This window comes from Myotis lucifugus, unplaced genomic scaffold, assembly GCF_000147115.1.
Source record: "Myotis lucifugus unplaced genomic scaffold, Myoluc2.0 scaffold_26, whole genome shotgun sequence".
NCBI lineage: Eukaryota > Metazoa > Chordata > Mammalia > Chiroptera > Vespertilionidae > Myotis > Myotis lucifugus.
The window spans coordinates 6,384,588-6,405,154 of NW_005871074.1; the positions used below are offsets into that span (position 1 = coordinate 6,384,588).

The 20,567-nt window shown below is 38.4% G+C and overlaps 1 protein-coding gene across 1 annotated transcript in view; it reads left to right on the forward strand.

The window, feature by feature from the left end:
* The window catches only part of UNC5D (unc-5 netrin receptor D), a 513,075-nt gene extending 492,844 nt beyond the window's left edge, over positions 1 to 20,231 (forward strand). The window contains exons 15-17 of the mRNA XM_006086216.3: positions 1,107 to 1,271; positions 7,162 to 7,340; positions 19,285 to 20,231. Of these exons, the coding sequence (XP_006086278.1) occupies positions 1,107 to 1,271; positions 7,162 to 7,340; positions 19,285 to 19,489 (549 nt within the window). The 3' untranslated portion in view covers positions 19,490 to 20,231. The remainder of the gene's footprint in view (positions 1 to 1,106; positions 1,272 to 7,161; positions 7,341 to 19,284) is intronic.
* The last annotated feature ends 336 nt before the right edge of the window (positions 20,232 to 20,567 follow it).

Here is a 20,567-nt window from a genome sequence, read left to right on the forward strand (position 1 = left end):
ATTCACTACCAGTCAACCTTGAGATATCTAACTTCCAGACCACCTAACAATGTGAGTATTATAAAAAACTACATTTATGACAACACTCCAAGAAGTGCAAATTATTGAGAGCAGAGAAAGAGGGAAAATTGAGGATGAACAGTACTAGAGGCTGGACATTTATGGGGCATTGCCAAGGACCCAGCCCAGTATAAGTAGGCATGAGAGACTTTTTAGTAGATGAAAGTACATCAGTTTCTTATATTCTGACCTCAGAATATCGACTGACCTCTACTTCACATTATCATAAAGTCACATGCCTGAGCATACTCCATTCGGTGCCAGGCTCTAAGTGGTAATGGGGTAAAGGGTGACCTATATAGATTTTATAATCTCCCTCCTCATATAGTAACAATTGTTTTTGCCACTCAACTGTCTATAATCTCTTAAGAGTGGGGACCAAACCTAATTTCTTATTGTTTATCTAGTAAGTGTCTGCTCATTAGCTGGCACCATACACAGAATTGTGGGATGGATGAACTGAATGAAGAGTTGGCAAACCAGACTGCTGTGGGGCGGCCCACTGTGTTTGTGTCTCTCTCTGGGATGTGCATGTATGTATGTGATTTTGCAGTAGGTATAATTTTTATGCTAGATATGTTAACAATGTTGTATTCTGTCTACACAATTCAGCATGAGTTTGTGGTATGGGGACAGGTTCTGGGCAATCAGTTCTGTAGCATAATTTTCATTTCAGTGAGAAAAGATATCATCCTTCCCCAGACTTGGGTAGGAAAATGGACCATAGGAGTGTTCTAAGAACCTTTAAGTGGAAAAGGATTCTGAGGTGTGTTTAATGCATTCTTTCTAATTGTGTCACCAAGTGAAATCTGAGCTCTTGCAGTGTGCTTGAGGAATTTAAATGTTATCAATTGGAATTGACATTAATTACCTTTGTGCTGCTTGGCATATGCTGGAACATTATTCCTACAACAATTCCGCCAAAGTCACTCAGACAATTATCTCTGTTGCAATCATCGTCATCATCACCATAATTATTGCTATTAAGTCTCATCTGAGCCAGGTTCTGCACACCATAGCCCTCTTCTCTCCCTGTCTCTCTGCAGGAAGTCCCATTCTCCCGCGTGTGGTGCAGCAACCGGCAGCCCCTGCACTGTGCCTTCTCCCTGGAGCGCTACACGCCCACCACCACCCAGCTGTCCTGCAAAATCTGCATCCGGCAGCTCAAAGGCCATGAACAGATCCTCCAAGTGCAGACATCAATCCTAGAGGTGAGAGCTAGGTCTACAGGCCTCCTGACCTCATTTCTAAAGGACAATAAGAAAAATATACCTATCACAGTCATGCTCTACAGGTAGCACTAACTCTTTTAATCCTTGTTACTGATTGGACAAGTCATTTGGCCTTTACTTTGGCAACTCTACCTTTTGAAAACTGATTATCACCATCTCACTCTCATTGGCATTCGTCAACTCTTTTAATCTTCATTACTGATAAGGGAAAATATACTTTTTCTCAGGCTTTGAATTAAACTGAGCTTCCCACTGGTCAGGGAAACAACCCATCAGAACTTAGGCCCTGTGAAGGGACCTTTGGGGAAGATACAAAGCTTTTTATACACAAAACCACAAGCAGTCTAACAACAGTCCATGGTAGGTTTGGAACATCATCTAAAATGCATTAGGTCTCTACAATTGAGACACACACGTGCCAGCAGGAGGCACAAGGTTACCACTGTGCAGTTTTATTTTGCTTCTGACTAGTTTTCCAGAAGTCAGTAGCCCCATAGCTGTCATTTCATCTTCAGGGTCTTGGCTCCTTATTGTCTTACAGTTTCTCAGACCCTCCAGGTTCAAGGTTCTATGCATCTCCATTTCCATTAAACCTAGACTCATCAATACAATAATACAAGATAAAGTAGGTATCAATCTCATTCTACAAAGTAAAGAAATGAAAGTGCAAAGATGGAAAGGACCTTGTCCAATGTCATATCACTACTGAAGGGCAGAATTAGAATGGGAGTCAAAGGAGAATTCACAGTGGGAACTTTTTGTGAAAAGATACCTGATATCTGCCATGATTGTGACAGGCATTCCCTCCCACTGGTTACTTGAAAGTAGAGGGAGAGAGTAGCTGAGGGGTAGAATCAGGAGAGGCATGTGATGCTTCTTTTTAGCAATTCTAAAGTAATCCCTGGCTAGTTTAGACAACCACATACATTTTATTGTTCACCTGAAGAATGTGTGTGTATGTATGTATATGTGTGTGTACATACACATACATACATACATATATATTTATGTGTAAAGATATAAATAATATATACTTATTCATTTCAACTTGGCAGAAGGTTTAACACATTTTGTATACATACAATTCAGTTTCAGAGGTGGTTTTTTTTTTTCTTTGAAAACTTGTAGCCTTATAGCTTTATCACTTCCCTCCATTCTCATGTCAATTCATTGTTCATGCAAAATGAGTATTGCTAATTCCCCAAATAGTTTTTCTGAAGAGCAGATGACTTTCCAAAGGACTGTGCCTCAAAATTGATAGCTGTCTTAACTGACATGTTTATACAGTATTTGCATTCATTATGGCCAATTAGCATTATGTGCTAAAGTAGTTTTGATAGGGAAGGTATATCCAGAAGCCTAGGTGGGATATTTTTAGAGTATCTTTTTTGAACAGCCATGGCATATTTAACACAAACATTTCAAAGTAAAATAAAAAAACAGAGGAAAGTTTTAAAATAAAAACCAAAAGAAAAACCTAGGTTTTCCTTTAGGTATTCAGGAGCATGAAGGAATAGGCAGAACATAAAGATGCCTCTGAAACAAATTGCCTTAAGTATGTTAATAGGCCAACAGAAGAATTTTAAGGTTAAAAGATTTTTAATTTTTAAGGCCCTCAAATATTACGGATCAAATTCTGTTATTATAGGGTATTTATGTAAAAGGAATGTGATAGAGTTGATACATCCTGGTACCTTTGCTCCTTGCTTAAATAAATTCTTGAAGTGCATGAAAGGAAAATGAGCTAATAAACATAATCTTATCCGTTACTCTCCAGTCGCTTTTTTAATGCTTCATGAAGTTTACAATCACTTTGAAATGCCTTGAAGAAGTAATATCATAGTATCTCTTGATAAAAGAAGGCAAGTACGAGAATAATACTTAGATATTCAATGTTGACGACAGTCATCCAATTTGTAAGCTACTGCATTTTAGAAGCTTTATGAACCCTTTTGATCCTGTAAGGATCGTTTTATTAATTGCTTCAAGTTTTTTGTTCCTGCTGGAACTTGGCCCAGTATATCTCCATCTCTTTGGAATAAACTGTAATTCTTAGGCAAATTTAGTTTGTTATAATTTCTTATGTCAGAAGAAAATTGATAACTTTCTGGAAAGCCACTATATTTCAAGAACCATTTTATGTGCTTTCACGTACAACCTTTACAACTCCATGGATTACTATCCTATCTAATAAAGAGGGAATATGCTAACTGACTGCCCTGCCCTCAAATATGGTGGTGCCCACAGCCAATAAGGAGGGAATATGCTAATTGACTGCCCCACCCTCAAAGATGACGATGTCCACAGCCACAAGATGGTGGCACCCAGTCCCTCAGCCCCGCCAGGGCGCCTGCCTCCGGAGTACCCCAGTCCCCTCAGGCCCCCAGCCCCCCAGGGTTAACCCAAAGCACAGGCAAGCCTTGGATGGCAGCTGCCCAGCGCCCAGGGCTGCCTGAGGCTCGGGTAACCAGGGCCAGCCGAGGCTTGTGCTGCTGGCAGTGGAAGCAGCAGAGGTGTGATGTGGCGTCACCTTCCCCTGATGGCCAGGTTACCTTCCGCCCTCGAGGGCTCCCGGACTGTGAGAGGGGGCAGGCCAGGCTGAGAAACCCCCCTCCAGTGCATGAATTTTCATGCACCGGGCCTCTAGTTATACTATAACAATCATACATGCTATCACAGTCTCAAAGAGGTCAAACTTCTTGCTCAAGGTCATAGAATAACCAGAGTCACCTACTGAGCTATCTGACTTCAAGACCAAAAACTGGGTGGATTTCCATACCATGCTACTTCAGGATTTCAGTCAAGGTGGCCTAATTTATCAGTCCTAACTATGGGCCTTGTCCATAATAAAAGCCTCCTCTTTGGGGGCTTAGGAACTAGTGACAAACATCTCAGCACCAGCAATTTGTCTTTGAGTATAAAAATATATGAACATTGGGATGTTCTTAATATTGTAGAAGGATGAGATGTAACTATTAATGAGATGGGCTAGAGTAAGTATTTATTCTATAGATCTAGAAGAATAGAATATATTTCTTACATACAGATCTTCCTGCCAAGAGCTGTCCTGATTGAATGATCACTCAAGGTCCTTCCAAACTTAGGACTGTCTCACTCCTTGAAAAAGCATACATCTGGTGATATATTTGATGAATAAAAACCATCCTTTTCTCCTTAAAAATATCTTGTTTTTTTGTGGTAGATGGTTCAAGGAAAAGCGAAGATACATAAACTGCTGAAAAATTGAGATTAGATGGGGAGGAAGCAAAATAAATTCCAGATCAGATCAATTAGTGAATCAGGAATAATAGAGCAATTATTAAATTGCATTATATTTCATGGCCACTAGGTGTTTTTTTTTGTTTTGTTTTGTTTTTTTCTGAGGCAGGAAAAAACATTTGCAGGTGTTTATTCGTTAATTTTTTTCTATTTCTCTCTTTTTTTTTGTTTTTTGTTTTTTTGTTTGTTTTTTTGTTGTTGTTTTTTATTGCTTAAAGTATTACAAAGGGTATTACATATGTGTCCTTATTTTTTCCCCCGCCCTTGACAATCCCCTGTGGCCACTAGGTTTTTAATAAGTTAGTAATAGGGTTGTATTGATTAATAAAATTATAATAATAAGGAACTACAACTTTTGAAGATTTTTAAAGATTTCTTTGAAATACATTTTTAATATCTCCCCTCCTCCCAAAGTCCCTGTATATTTAGGCTTAGGGCTCCCAATTCCTACCTTACTTTAATGGATTTTCTTAGTGTTGCTATTTCATGAATTTAACAATGGAACCATGAGAGGTAAAAGAAACATACACACACATATATAATTATGTATATAAAATAATATTGATTTTAAATATCTAAATGCAGTTATTATTCTCATTAAAAGTATTTGTTTCTTTATGTTCAGCCTCACATCCATCATATTCCTCCATGCCTCTTATCTACAAGATAAATACAATCATTCATATCTCCTCACACTTAAAAATTATTTCAGTAATCAAGATAATATATCTTTTTGTTCTTTAGAGTAGCTATTATTGTGTCAATCTTTACAAATAGGTTGGTTCTTCTTAAATTTAACCCAACTGAATTAACTAACAATTACCACCAATTTACACTCTATAAAGCAACAGTATCACTGATCTAAAAATTATACTAATATGGAAGAGAAGGGAAGAATCATCAAGTAACTTATTTCATCATTCCTTATTAATATCATATTATTGAAAAATCTATTTTTTGGTAGAAACAACTTTAATTGGGAATCTTACATGTTATAATTTTCCCTTACTTAAAGCAATTTTTCTTACCTTTCTTCCAGAAGTGTGGAAGTTGGGGATGATTTGTCTGTTACAAAAAGACAGAATACTTGGTATTTCTCATTGATTTACAACTCCCAAGCTAACCAGGTAGCAGCTGCTTATCTCAGATGTGCAGAGCATGAAAATCTACTGTTCCTCTGAATATTTAATTTAAACAATCAAAAAATGTGGTGTATCTACAGGATTCTTATTACTTGGCCCAGATGTCTTTTAGAATGCATCATAAATGTTACATAAAGTGTCATCCTTATGCATGGAAAATATTTAAATTTGGAAAATTTATAAGAGAAATGGGGCACACTTAGTAAAGTGTTAGTAAATAGAAAAATACTTCTTTTTAGAGTTAATCTCTTAATATTTCATTCACCTTCAAACTATACCACTCTATTCATTTTTCCTGAAGACTTTAAGTATCAAGGTGGTCTTTCTTCTACCAACAGTGAAGATAGAGCTTGGTGACTTGGTCAATTCCTAGATACCAGGAGGGCTTCCAGAAGCCATTTCTCTGTCTACTGCACTCCTATGGCATGGATACTTTCAATGTTTTCAGCTTCATTGGCAAGCCACCTTTTCATGTGTTAATACATTTGGGTACTCTTTTATAAAAACTACCATGTTTTCTGGCATAGAATTCCTTTTCTTCCTCTAGCCCTAGTTTCTACCATATTTTCTAAGCACATTGTCCTGCCTTCAGTCAGGAAATATGTCTTGTAACATAATAATCATGGGAGTTATACAATCAAATACTTTTCAGGCCTTAAAATCCTGTTAGTCTACATAAAGTTATCAGCATCCACTCCAATGTGGCCCATTTCTGTGTGATTTCAGGTTGGATATGATGACCCAATTGCTATGATGTACTGAAATAACAAATCCTCACCGAACAACTCTAAATCAGAAGCAAGGGCAGGTGCAGATAGCAGGCAGAGCCTTCCAGCCTGTACATCCACAGACTAGTCAAGGTTTCATCACTGACTCATGGCTGGATCATATTCTACCAAAGCAATTTAATTCTAAAACAGGACCACAATTTTTTTCTATAGAATCACACAACTTTAGAAATGGGGAAAACATAAACTTTAAGATAATCAACATACAATCAGTTTCCCTTTGTAGCTTTTCTGACAAGTGGCTTCCCAGCCATCGTCTTTGGTCAGTCCTGACTCTCAGATCGTCATTCCTTGTGCTGAACTGAAATCTGCCATTTGGTAGTTTCATCCTAGTGATTCTAGATCTCTCCCCCAAAGCAAAACAAACAAAAACCATAAAAGTCTGATTCTGCTCTCACCTGATCTATCGTCAGGAAGCTGATCATTGTGACTCTCCTGAGTGGGAGAGGCTGTTATAAATCTCCAGCATATGATTCACTAGGCTACTGAGGAGTTATTTACTACTTTAGTAGAGAGGGGAACTTGTCAGTCTATTTTAGAGTTCATCACAATAGGCAAGCATTTTGTGTATGCGTTAACACAGATTTTCTTAAAAAATAGAAGTGTTGATCAGGTATGCTTCTACTTGGATCTAATCATGCCTTCCTTGTCTGGTTTCAGAGTGAAAGAGAAACCATCACTTTCTTTGCACAAGAGGACAGCACTTTCCCTGCACAGACTGGCCCCAGAGCCTTCAAAATCCCCTACTCCATCAGACAGCGGATCTGTGCTACATTTGACACCCCCAATGCCAAAGGCAAGGACTGGCAGATGTTAGCACAGAAAAACAGCATCAACAGGTAATTGGGGGCAACTTCTGAAAGAGTATTTTACTCGAAGAGCTTTGAAGAATGAAGTGGGTTGGGTGTACCCTTGTGCTTACCAGGCTCTGAGTTCTTTGATTCCTCTGGCCATATTTCATGTGAGGTCCAGCTAAGTAAGTGCCACCCCACTCTGCCTTTGGGGACATAATAAAAAAGCCCTACTTTGGCTGTGCTCCCATCCCCAGGCTTGCTAATTGAGCCACACAAATGGGAGGGTTAGACTATGTCACGTTGGTGCTCGTGAGGGAACACAGCACAGTCTTGAGACAAAGATACATAAAGAAACAAGTTTCTCAAACCTCCTCCCTACCAACAGGTAACCTTAAGCATTACTTCACCCTTAATGGAGACAAGCTCAGCCTACAGAGGTAGGTGCCTCCATATAAAAAAGGAAGTATGAGGATGCCAACTCTCAGGTTTGTAGCCAGAGGGCATTAGACAAGCAAAAGTTTGCCCAGGCACCGTGAATGCATCTGCTGCTTAAACCAACACTGCTCGTTATTGAGCTAACGTTGTTGAGTTGAGAGTAGGTAAGAAAAAGCAGGGTGATGCCACCAGAGCACTAGTGATGGGCAGGCAGGTTTTAGCTGCCCTTGATGGATAACTAGCAGGGGCAGGCATTGACAAATAATATCTCCTCTCTCCCGAACCCACCTTGCGTGCTCCAGAATGAATAGAAAAGAGAACAGGTAGTTTTGCCAGAACCATTTTAGTTCCCTTTTCTATGGTACTATTTTTTTTTTTGAGGCAAAGCCTTAGTTTCCTACTGTTTGGCTTGCTCTGTCATTTCCATTTTTTGTTCTTTACTTTCACAGACAAGCTACCTGACTCTTTCTTCTCTGAAAGTGAGGTAGATGTCTGCCAACAAAGAACAGAGTGCTGTTCCCTATTCCAAAAGGGATCCAGAATGCAAGAGTAAGGACCCCACTAGAAAGTAGTCAGGCTCACAGAGGAAAATCAGGAGGAGGCATGGCGGCAAGAGAAAATGGAATTTACAGAGACAGCAGGTCCAAAAAGAACAGATCCATTCTTGAAAGGACATATATTGAAAGTGAAAAAATAAAAAAGTGAGTCAGAGGACAGGAAAAAAATATTAATTTGAATATTTCCCAGCAACTCTGAAACAGGATAAGATGTCTCATTTACAAGATAAACACTATGGCAATTTTGCTTTCTGACCAGCAAGGTGACAAGAATGAAAAACTAATTCAGAAAATAGATTTTGGTTTAAAATAACGTTGGGCAGGGACTCAAAAGATCTGCAGGGCCCTCCTTGTTCAATCCACCTGGCTATAAAAGTTTATGAATTATTTTTAATATATTTTTATTGATTTCAGAGATGGAGAGGTAGAGAGAAATAGAAACATCAATGATGAGAGAATCATTGATCAGTTGTCTCCTGCATGCACCACACCGGGGATCGAGCCTGAAACCCGGGCATGTGCCCTGACTAGGAATCAAACCCTGACCTCCTATTTCATAAGTAGACACTCAACCACTGAGACATGCCAGCCAGGGAATAATTTATGTTTTTTAATTCATCATTTATAAGAAGTAATTACCACAAACTCTTCAGAGGTGCCATGGATGTTGTCATTAATTTGCCGAATGAGCTTGTGCATGTTCCTGCCTTGTTCCATTTTATTCTCCATTTACAGTACATATAAGAGAACTACAGTGACTGCCTCTAAAGACATTAGTTTCTGACCTTGCACGGCAGGGGAAATGCATCTCAAACTGGGAGACTAAGGTTTACATCTTTTTGTCTCTGGGCTCTAATGAGCAATAAAGGGCTACACAGGAACAGACTGCCCCCTCCAGGGTCCAAGGTCAAGAAATGTGAGCACTTGATGTGTCTGTTTGTGGGCTTGCTTTTATTTTAGAAGATTCCCTTCTCCAGGAAAGTCTAAACTTCCTAGACCGAAGAAATACATATGACCTACTTTTTGAAAAATTTCTAACATGGTCCCTAGAAAATGTCGATTTTCAAAAAATGCTAGTTAATCCCTTTGACATTTTCATAATTAATAGCAAATTGAAATAGCATGAACATATGTATATATGTAATATACTTCTACCTTTAAATCTCATTTAGTTAACATATTCAACATCAGAAAATGGCATTTCCTGCCCTTCTCTGTATTCTCTAACTTAACTGTCCAAAAGTAATCTAATTATTAAGTAAGAATGATGTAAACTAGGGGTCAGCAAACTTTTACAAGATTCCTCTGTTGGGAAGGAATGCCACACAGTATATAGTTTAGTCCAGCAGTCACCAAACAGCGGTCCATGGACCACTGGTGGTCCATGAGATCCGAAAGGTTGTCGACCACTGGGTTAGACCATATGGGGTCTGTTGCAACTACTCGGCAACTATTCCGCTCTGCTCCTGTAGTGTGAATCAACAGAGCATAGGCATAAATGTGTGCCAATAAACTGTATTAAAAACAGGCAAGGACCCCTATCTGGCCTATAGTACATAGTTTGCTGGCCCCTCATTTAAATGAGCCTGCCCTTACTCGGCAAAACTTCCATAGGATCTTATTGCTTCAGTCAGATTCTGCATCCCACCCTCTTAGGAGGGGAGCACAGGGTAGGGTCTTCTGCAGGCTGCTGTGTTTCCAGCCGAGATGGCCACCAAGGCATTCAGAGAACAGGAGAAAGCCTGATGAAAATCACCTTGCGTCATGTTAGCTCATTCTCATTTTGCAGAAACTGTCGGACGCCTTTTATGTTTTCATTAGTTTACCAAAAATAGATCTTCTTCTACATGGGAAGAAACACGTGACAGAGATGAAGGGGATTTTCCTATGTAATTTGTCACAACTTTCTATTGAGTATTCCCAAATCACTGGTCTCGCTCTCATGTTTATAAATGATTTAGTACAGAACTGATCAATGTGTGTAAAACCCAGAAATCTAACATTGTCAGTATGCCCACATATTTGGGTAAGAAAGCTTTCTGCAGCTTGAGATTTCATCAACTGTGGCATCACAAGAGAAAGATAATCACATGGTCCATCTTTCTATGCAGAGAATTCACCGACCTTGATTTTGTGACAATACATTTACCTGATTCTTTCCTTCTTCTTAATTTCCAAAAGTGTTAAAAAGCTAGTAAAGCAACAGCCCTCCAATCATGAAGGAAGAGTTTGCAAAGGAAGTGGAGGGAATCATTTGCTTTTATTTACTTGCCTGTGAAAATGTTCTTACCCTCTTTTTGGTAAATGCAAATGTCACTGATGATAATCTGCCTTTTTGCCAAACAAGTTTCTACTTAGATCTGAATAGGAGAGAAAAGAGATGGAATATGAAGTTAAAGGCTTAGTAGAGCAATTGATGAGAATGTGAGAAATGCCAGTGCTGTGCTGTAAGGCAGCAACACAGGTGGCCTTGCAACTCGCCTGGCATATGGATCGTGCTAAATAAGCTCCCAGACTAGCAAATAATGTCATAAGTAACAGTTGCAGTAATTGATTCTGTGAGCAAACTCTGACTATTACTCAGAGTCCATACTTGCTGCATATCAAAGCTGAGATTGCACATTTATTCTATAAATTCAGCTTCAATTATTCTTGGTTTCATTGTCCTTGGCCACATGTGGTGGATGGAGGGATAGGGCTGAGATCTGAAGAACTGATTGCACAGGAGTTGATGGTGGGCAGCATTGCTGAGGACTAGGCAAATTAAATAAAAACGGAAGCTGCTTCAACTCTAAGTATTCTCCCATCTCTAAACCTCCCCAGCACTTTGTATTTTTATACTTTATTTTTTATTATAGTTCAACATATATTAGGGGTAATTCAATAAACTTTTATTAAATGAATGACATGAACTTTTTCATTGGATAGTATACTTGACCTTAAACACTTGCCTCCTCATAAATAGAATAGTTATGACAAGCATCAAAGGATGTTGAAAGTTGGTCTCAAAAGAAAGCAAGTTACATGGCTTGTGTTGTGGAGAATTCCTGTCTTTTCTCTCAGGTCATAGATAGTACCGGAAACCATTAGATAATTCTTTTTTAAGATCTCATGATTTTCATAGTCCAGATATCCTTCTGAAAACATAGCCAGCTTGACCAAGTTGCTATGGGAACAGGTGCTGGATAAAGTGCATGAGATATGGGAGGATGAATAGCGAGGAAGCAGCCAAAATGGAAGAAAGAATTCCAAAATAGAAAATAGCAGATAAATTACATCTTATTAATACTTTTAAAGAAAATAATAGTATACTTATTTGAAAATGTGTAAGCACTTCCAAAGAGACAGATTTCTTATTGGTCAACTGGTTGAAATAGTTCAAGTGTATTTCAGATGCTCGTGTTCATGGGTGATGGTGAAGAAATCATAAACAAATGAAATACTTCAAACCTCACAGCTGATACACACAGTACTATAATAACTTGTTTTTCCACCAAATCTTTTAACAGGACCTCTAACGACAAGCAGAATCTTCTCACCCTAAGGTCATACCCTTTCATTCTTTCTGTCCACCCTCTTAATTGGACACACAGGAACAGTGAAATGGCCAGAGGGCAGTGGGAGAGGACAGAGGAAGGTCACAAGGCAGCTTATTAATCTGTCTCCAAATAACTGTTGAGAATTCACTAGAAGTGAACAGTGCCAGCTTCAGCTTTCTTATGGGAGAAGAAAGGAGGGAGGAGAAAAGAGAAGATGATGAGAAAAGACAGGAAGACCACTGTGCAGGGTCACTCCAGTGGCCACTGAGACTGGATGTTTCCATTCCTGTGTTTCGGGATTTATTATGATTACACCAAACTAAGCTTTCTCAGTTCTAAAAGCTCGAGGCTAGAAAATACACTCTGATGCTTAAATGTAGAAATGGATGTGCAGCTGCCATTTCTAAAAAACAATCTTCATGACTCTTTTAAGGAGAATTAATATATAGGGGGATAGCATTTTGTAGGTCCTTGGAGGTAAAATCTGATGAAGTTCAAATCAGATTTTCAGGTTCTGGCCCACTGGACTTACGCAGGGTCTGAAATTTAAAGAGCCCTTACAGTGAAGCCAGCGGGATCCAACACAGTAAAGTTATGGTGCTTGGGCTTCATTCTACCACAGTCAATGACTCATGAAACTCCCCACTAACATGAAGCTGAAAATGACAGCCCTGAGACAAGTTTAGCCATGAACAAGCTGTATAGGGTTTGTACGTGGCAGGTGTCCGTCCTTAAGGCATATGGGCAAGCAGCTCTTCATGTTCCTCCAGGAGAACCAAAGTCATCCTCCCGTACCTTCTAGGCAAGGGGTGAATTTGTCCTGATCTTTGAGGGAATAAGCTTTCCTCCTTTAAGATAATTTAGTTTTCAGAAAAGATGGACATACCAAGTCCCCTTTAGAGTCTAAATAACCCCCATGCACAATGCTGTCATAAGCAGGACTCAAAAACCAGACAATGTCAGGTTGTCTGAATTGGATGTTTTCATAATTTGAGAAAATGAGATTATAGGAAGGATTATACCTAGTTTCTTACAGTATCCTTTAAGTGATTAACTTTCTCCCCCAATTATTCGTGAGGCTTTATCAAGCACACAGTATTTTGCAAAGGGAGAAGTACAGACATTCAGCCCTTCCCTCATTCAGGATTAGCACCGTGGTCTTTCCTTTTGGAACAAATAGCGGTCATTCTGCATCACCCTCAGGATGTTTGAAAATGTTTTGAGGTTATTGAAGTGGGAAAATAATTTAAATGAGACGTCTTTGTCCATGGTATACCCCAATTCAAAGCAAAGTAGAGATCCGATTTGATAGTTTTCAGTGCCCTTCATTTCCACATAGGAGAAATTCACATGGTCTTGAACTGTCAGAAATGAAACTGGAGAACTGAAAACAGGGCCCACAATTGGCTTTATTCTCCTATGACAACTCACAGGCTGTCCTGGAAGCTCCAGGGCTCTTAACACATCTTCCAAAGAAGGAAGCATCCTTGCCATCCCCTTTCACGAACCAGACAATGGACTAGGCAAAAGGAAAAAGGAGGAGGGAAAGTATATTGCCAAATGTGTTGGCCTCAAAGAATTAAGGCAGCACTTTTAGGGCAAAAAGTATGGAACTCGGCATGTTTTTAACGGCCTGTGTCCTTTCCTTTGGGTGCTCCTTCCCAGCTTTCTTTCCCTTGAAGGCACTAGAGGGCAACGGGCACAGGTTACATTTTGGTGATGTAACCGACTGGCTTTACCCTGAAAGCTGCTTTGCTGTCTGTTGAATGCCCAGTGAGGTGAGGTTTGTACATGAAAGCTTGATGAATGGATCACGTGCTTATGGCGTGTCCAGTTACTATCGTATGCAATAAATGTGTTTTTCTTTTCTATTTGCATTTAAACAACCAGACGGAGGATTGGTTTTGGTCACATAAGAGAGGCTTTCATTAAACGAGACAATTAGGATGATAGCAGAGATATTAAGATTTTTTTTTTCATTATGACTATGTCTCAATTCCCTATTTGGTACTATACAATAGGATTATGCATTATTCTTTTAATGATGTTTCCCAATTGATTATAGGCAGCTAAGCTTAGTTTTTCACTTTTTATACTGCCAGCCTACTCAAAAAATTATGTTTTTAAATATACCTTTTGATATTAGAAATAGTTGTCTTAATATACATGGCAATAGTTTGTAGAATATAAACAAATTTGCTGCCCTCATGTTACGGATGCAAGTGCTCCCTTCTACTTGAAAGTGTGGAGTGAGATCTTAAATTCTGAATGAAATTATGGCATGTACCAGTTGTGAGGTATCTTTGATGCTAAGGATGGGATGCTACAACTCAAATGTGGTCCCTTTCTATATTTTAGTAGGAAACTCATTCTCAGTCACAAGAATAGCTCACAGCTTGTGAATAGGTATATTGGCCCCCTGGTAATATGGTTCTGAGTAGCTAAAATAAAAGCTTTGTTATCTGGAATTGGAGCAAAAGTCCAGCTATAAGTGTAATGTGCCCCGGGTAGCTCTTCAGAGCTTCAGACCTGTGCCTTCCTCCATTGCTGTTATCTGACCTCTATTAACTGATTGAGGATGTAGAGTTACCATTTCCCAAGACACCTGCATTTGAATCACAGCTTTCAGGGCCTAAAGAAAGAGTGGTATCTCTAAATTCACAGTGAATGAACATCTAGTGCCTTTTCCTTTTCATAAAATCAGTCCTGTTACAGTAGTATATAAAGACCTAACATACTATGTTTCATAGTTCCTCCAAGCCGCTCCTCCTGTTTGCACCCAAAGAACAAAACAGAAGTAGCCGTAAAAATTTCCAAAAATCCTAAAATCTAACCTAATTTCCATGCTATTTAGATTCTATATAAAAATTCAGTTTGTGACCCCCATACACAAGTTGGCCTGTGTCTAGCTAGTGAAATTTTTAAGGCCAAGATTTATGTTCCTAATTCTGCCCTGGTTTCCATATTAAGTATGGGATTTTAACTGGGGTTCAGGGGTGGGGGGTGGGGGAGTCTCAGACAGATGAAATTAATCATGGCAATAAAACAAACCCCAGGAACTCAAGTGAATAGAAAACACGTAGGCTAGAAAAGAAAATTAAACTTAATAAACTATTACTATTCAGTGAACTTAGGTGGATACATCTGTTAAAGCTATCTTAGCACGTGTTTTTTACAGTATACCTGTATTCTTTCAGGGAGGGTTCCAAGGGAAAAGATAAAGTCACTGAGTCCATAGGGCTTAGGACAAATGAATAGAACTGAGGACACAGAATGGTCTAAGGAAAATTCCTAAAATTTACAGAGTAGATAACCTTATAGCATACAGCAGCTTTAGGACATCACCAAAAAAGAAAATCTTATTTTTTAAATTACCTCAGTTAGTCAGAATTTGAAAATGTTATGATAAAATGTTCCCCAAAGTTCAGTGCATACAACAGAACAATTTGAAGCATCTAAGATGAGAACAAGCATTTACTTCTTTAAACATTTTTCAAAGAAAAAAATAAGTTTTACTTAAAGGCATTCAAGCTGAATTCCAGGACTACTGTTTGTGCTAAATGTTATTTCATTTCAAAAAAACAAACAAACAAAGATATTCAGGGAATTTTTTAAATTAACTATTGCTATGAATTCTCTTTTCTAGTATTAACAATGCTCTCTGCATTGTGTGTGCATTTATTTGCTGGTGTCCAAATGCACCAGTATAATTAGGAAGCGAAATGGATCACATAGATTTGGGTCAGCATAATTTTAAAAGGGTGGTATGAAGATGACCAAATGAATATATGGTATACTAATTTTCAAAAAGCCATAGTGCATTTGCACATAAGCAAGCAGTAAAATAATTCAGATGTCTGAGGAATAGCCTATTGCATTGGGATTTTAGGGTTTTCTATATATTAATTATTCTGGCATAGAGAGGTAAATGTAGTTTAATAGGATGTCTGTTTATCGCAAAGCTAATTAAATCATTTTTAATAAGGCTGATATGCTCCTATATGTATCTACTAAAAATTAAGTGGAATGTGAGATTTGTGTATGTTGTGCTGAGCAAGCATCCTTATATAAATTCAGAGAATAAATCTGAAACGTGCTTTGGGGAGCACATTTTATTGCTCCAATATGTTCAGAGACCTGTGCCAAATGAGAGTTATATTTCTGTCCTTTTTGATCATGTAGCTTCCTTTAGCCCTGGGTGCCTTTTCTACATATCAGGACTTTTGCAGGACTTTTCAGAATCAAGTGGCTGACAGGAGTCATTCTCCACTCTGCTCCCCTCCATCTAGGCAGGTGTATTTATAACACCTTCCCTCTCACCCCCACGGATTTATGAATTTTTTAAAATGTTGTGTTGGGACAAAGATTCATTACAATCTCCCAAACATATTCTGTGTGCCTCTCCTAAAGCTTCTTATTGTGTTCTATAAGCCCAGGTCTTCCTCACTAGTCTTGAAATGTCAGAGATCTGGAGCAGTTACTGAGGATAAAGTGGACAGAGTACTGGAGGCAGAACATGTAGCTCTGGGATTCCGCAGTGTTGGCCCTCTAGGTGCTTCTTTCCAAATGCAGCACCAAAAAAGTTTAGTCTAATCTTCCTACCTCTGGAAACTTAGGTTGGTGTTAGTACAGTGTGGGGTCCACCATCTGCTGTCTATAGCCCAGAAGCTAGAATAGGTTTACATGTTTTAAAATGGTTGGGGGGCGGGGGGGAGTCAAAGAAAGTAATATTGTGTAACATGGGAAAACTGTATGACAGTCACATTTGAGTTCTCTAAATAAAGTTTTATTAGAACACAGCCATGCTCATTCACTTATGTATTGTCTATGGTTGCTTTCATGCTACCATGCAGAGTTGAGTTACTGTAGAGAGGCATGAGACCTCTTCAGTCAAAAATATTTATCTGGCCCTTTACAGAAATATTTCTGAACCCTTGCAGTAAAAAAAAAGTATAACTGGGGTTACTGGGGTCATAGGAATTCCAAAAGTCACTCCCTTAGGACTATAGTCCATTATTGGTAAAAAGCAAATACAAAATATAAACCCTCAAGAAAATGACTAATCTGTACTTCTATTGCCGTGTTTGCTAGCATTGTTGATTTTGTTTTTGAAATGACAATGGAGAGGATAAAAAATTGTTTACCCATACCAGGAATAAGTGTATGTCCTGTGGTCATCACTCTCATAAATTACACGGAAAAAGGTGGTTACACAGCCCATGCAGAGTCAACTCAGACCTACTCTCTCAGTTTGCCTCTTTCTCAGCTATTCCTCTAATTTGTACATGCTGCCTAAATGTTGATTGGGGTATGTCAATTTATTACTAGACCTGATTATATAACTTTTCCCACAAACAGTCCACACGACCAGGAAGAAGTGACAATATTCAAAACAATGTTTTTAAATAAGAGAAACTAGCTGTCCACACCCAAGTAAGGTTAAGGTTGCTTTGCCATTTCTTATTTTAATGTAAAAGTAAATAACAATAGTTGATTCTAGGGCCCTTGGGATGGGGGGTAGAGGTGGAGAAGGAAAGATAAGTAGAAAAAGACACTAGAGAACATTTTAAGCTGGCCTTCTCCCTTTCTCAATTAAAGATTCAGAAGTAGTAATAAGTATATATAGTATCCTGATATTTATACTATTTGGCAATCAAACAGTCCCTTAACCCCTTTGATAAAATAGCACTTTATTCACTCAAAAGTACCATGTATTGCTTGTGAATGGTAATGTGCCCTTAAAAAGCTTGTCTTCTCTTCCAAGCGTTCTTCACTGTATGAGTCTACTTACTTTGTGATTATATGCTGAATGTGATGATAAAAAGTAGTGCCAACCTCAACATAGGCAATTCTTGGTTGACTCTAGAAATTCTTTTCAACTCATCAGAATTTTACCAGAGGTGACATTTCTATCCCTGTTGTAAAAAGTACCTATGAAAAACTGTGACCTTTAATACTTTGTGTTGCCTCAGTCTTTATGATAGCAGTGTTATTATCAAAAAAGGTTATTTTTTTCACTGAAGATCCCATCATCTGAAAAAAAAAAAAAAAGCTCATGCCAATCAATTACTCAATTTATGGATATTGAATAAATGCCTGTCACAGTATTATGATAAGTGCTGTCGCAGAATCAGAAAATTAACTACCTATGATCCTTCCCCTTAAGTTGTCTGTATTCACACTGGAAAGGCCAAGCTCATATACAGAAAATATATTAACCATTTTATTCACATGAAAATTTAAGCACAAGCATAGAAAGAGTACAGAGGAAAAATAAATCACTTTGAGCAAAGAGGAATGAAAATTGAAACAGGTTATAGGAGTGTAGGATCTGATAAACAGAGGTAAAGAGAGAAACTGGGCATTTCTAGTGAACAAACTACATTGAATGAAAGCAAGAAGCCAAGTATTACTGAAGTCAGCATTAAAGGCTGAAAGGACAAAAGAATACTGAGTAAAAATTTATACATGCTGCCTGAGCTAGGTTGAGGGCAGACTAAGGAATACACTGAACATAAGTGGAGTAGATACTCGATAATGGAAGAAATAGAATGCAGGGTATATTAGAGTTTGGAGGCATAAAGAGATATCAAGCTTTTGTTGTGATTCAAGCTATACAATGATAGAGCACAAATTAAATATAAGTACTATAAATGGAGAAGGGTGAAGCTTATGAGTATGTCAAAAAGAAACAAACAACATAAAGGGAAGACTCAAAAATAAATGCCTTAGTGTGAGAAACTGGAATGATAGTTGTAATTACTGAGATAGGAGGCATGGAAATTAAGTATAGATAGATAGATAGATAGATAGATAGATAGATAGATAGATAGATAGATAGATGATATAGATAGATATAGATGATAGATATAGATATAGCTATAGATAGCTATAGATATAGATATATATTTCTGATGATGAGGAGAGATCTAATTGGAGTGATTTCAAGGCCATTTAGATGTTTGTAACTGGCTCACATAACCTATAAGGCTGGAGGTGCTGATCTAGACACTGTCCAATTAGTACATGAGCCTACTGAGGAGGGAAAGAAGAAATCAAAGATTAAAAATTCAGTAGCCTATATGTTAACCAAGGGAGAGATAAAGAGGGACCAGCTATTTTGAAAATATAGGAATAAGTTACATCATCACATAAGCTAATTAAATTGAGACTTTCAAGGGGGAAATACACACAGAGAGAACTCAAGGAAGATGAGGACTAAGTAAAGAATTGGAGGATAAGAAGGCCATTGGTAACATTCCAAAGTACAATTTCAGTTTAGTTTTGGGATACAAACTAGACTTCCCCCTCACCTGCCTCAGGAGCTTTGTACTTCTATTATAATAATATCCATTATAATTCCTTTTTAATTTTCTTATAGTGGTTTTTATTGGTACCTTTATTTCTATTTTCATTTTTGTTCTGTTATTCTTTTTATTTAACTCTCTCTCTGTCTAGGAATTTATCTTATTTTGCTACACAAAGTAGCCCATCTGCTGTCATTTTGAACCTGTGGGAAGCTCGGCATCAGCATGATGGTGACCTTGACTCCCTGGCCTGTGCCCTTGAAGAGATTGGGAGGACACACACGAAACTCTCAAACATTACGGAATCCCAGCTTGATGAAGCCGACTTCAACTACAGCAGGCAAAATGGACTCTAGTCCACTTCCTCTCAAGAGACAGAGTGACGGTCAGCTTCGGGACACATGCTTTAAATGGAAGAAGGAGGCAGCTTTCTGCCAGTGGTATTTGGGGAATTCAGCCTTCATTTATAACCAGTGAGAATCTCTGGTTGAAGAAACTGAATTTAATATAGGTAAAATATATTAGTAGGGAAAAGTACAAGCTCTCTTAAACAAAAGAGGGCTCTGCTGTCCTCTGAATCCATACTTGGGTTAACACTTGATGAACTTCTCAGACTTAAGATGGTAAAGGATAAAAGTGAGGGCATAACTAGACTGAAGTAATTGGTAAAAGATGAGCTACAATAAAGGCAGAGAATAAGTGCATGTTTTGAAACAGGTTTTTAATGATGTGCCCCCAAAGGACCAGCTGATTCTGGTACCAGATTATCAAGATATTTCTATTACCTGGCATCTGTGATGTTGGCAATCTTAGTAAAACTGGCTTTCAGAAGTGAAACAGGGTTACCAACTCATTTGTATGACTCGAACAACATCAAGGAGGGCATTTAGAATTTAGAACCTGAGTACATCACACCAGCACCAACCAACCACTTATCTATCCTAGCCACTAAATGGAAACAAGATCTAGAGAGGTAAGATAGACCACAAATGAGTTTTGGCAGTTTACCCCACCTTCATTTTCTTCAAATCTACCCACATTTCCCTTCCTTACCCATTATAGTAGAGGAGGGGTTTCAAGCAGCATAGACTTTTCAATGTAGAAATTTCCTTCTCCTAACTCAACAAAGAGGACTATCTCTATTCCCAGCTAAGCCATTCAAATTGCAGAATGTTAGTAGTACACAGCTTATTACATGGATTTAGAGACAGGAGAGGTTAAATTAGACCCAAGGAAACATGAACTGCAGATGCCACAGTCCTCAAATAAGCTGTAATTTGAGGGTGCAGGTGTTTATCCACGTCCCCAACATTGTTATTCTACAGGAATAAGGGGGTTTTACTGTACTTTCCAATCCAGTTCTTGACATTTTCTAGCCTTTTGGGACTAGGTTATCACCACATCTCTCCATAGGGCTATAATTCCCCCTCCTTT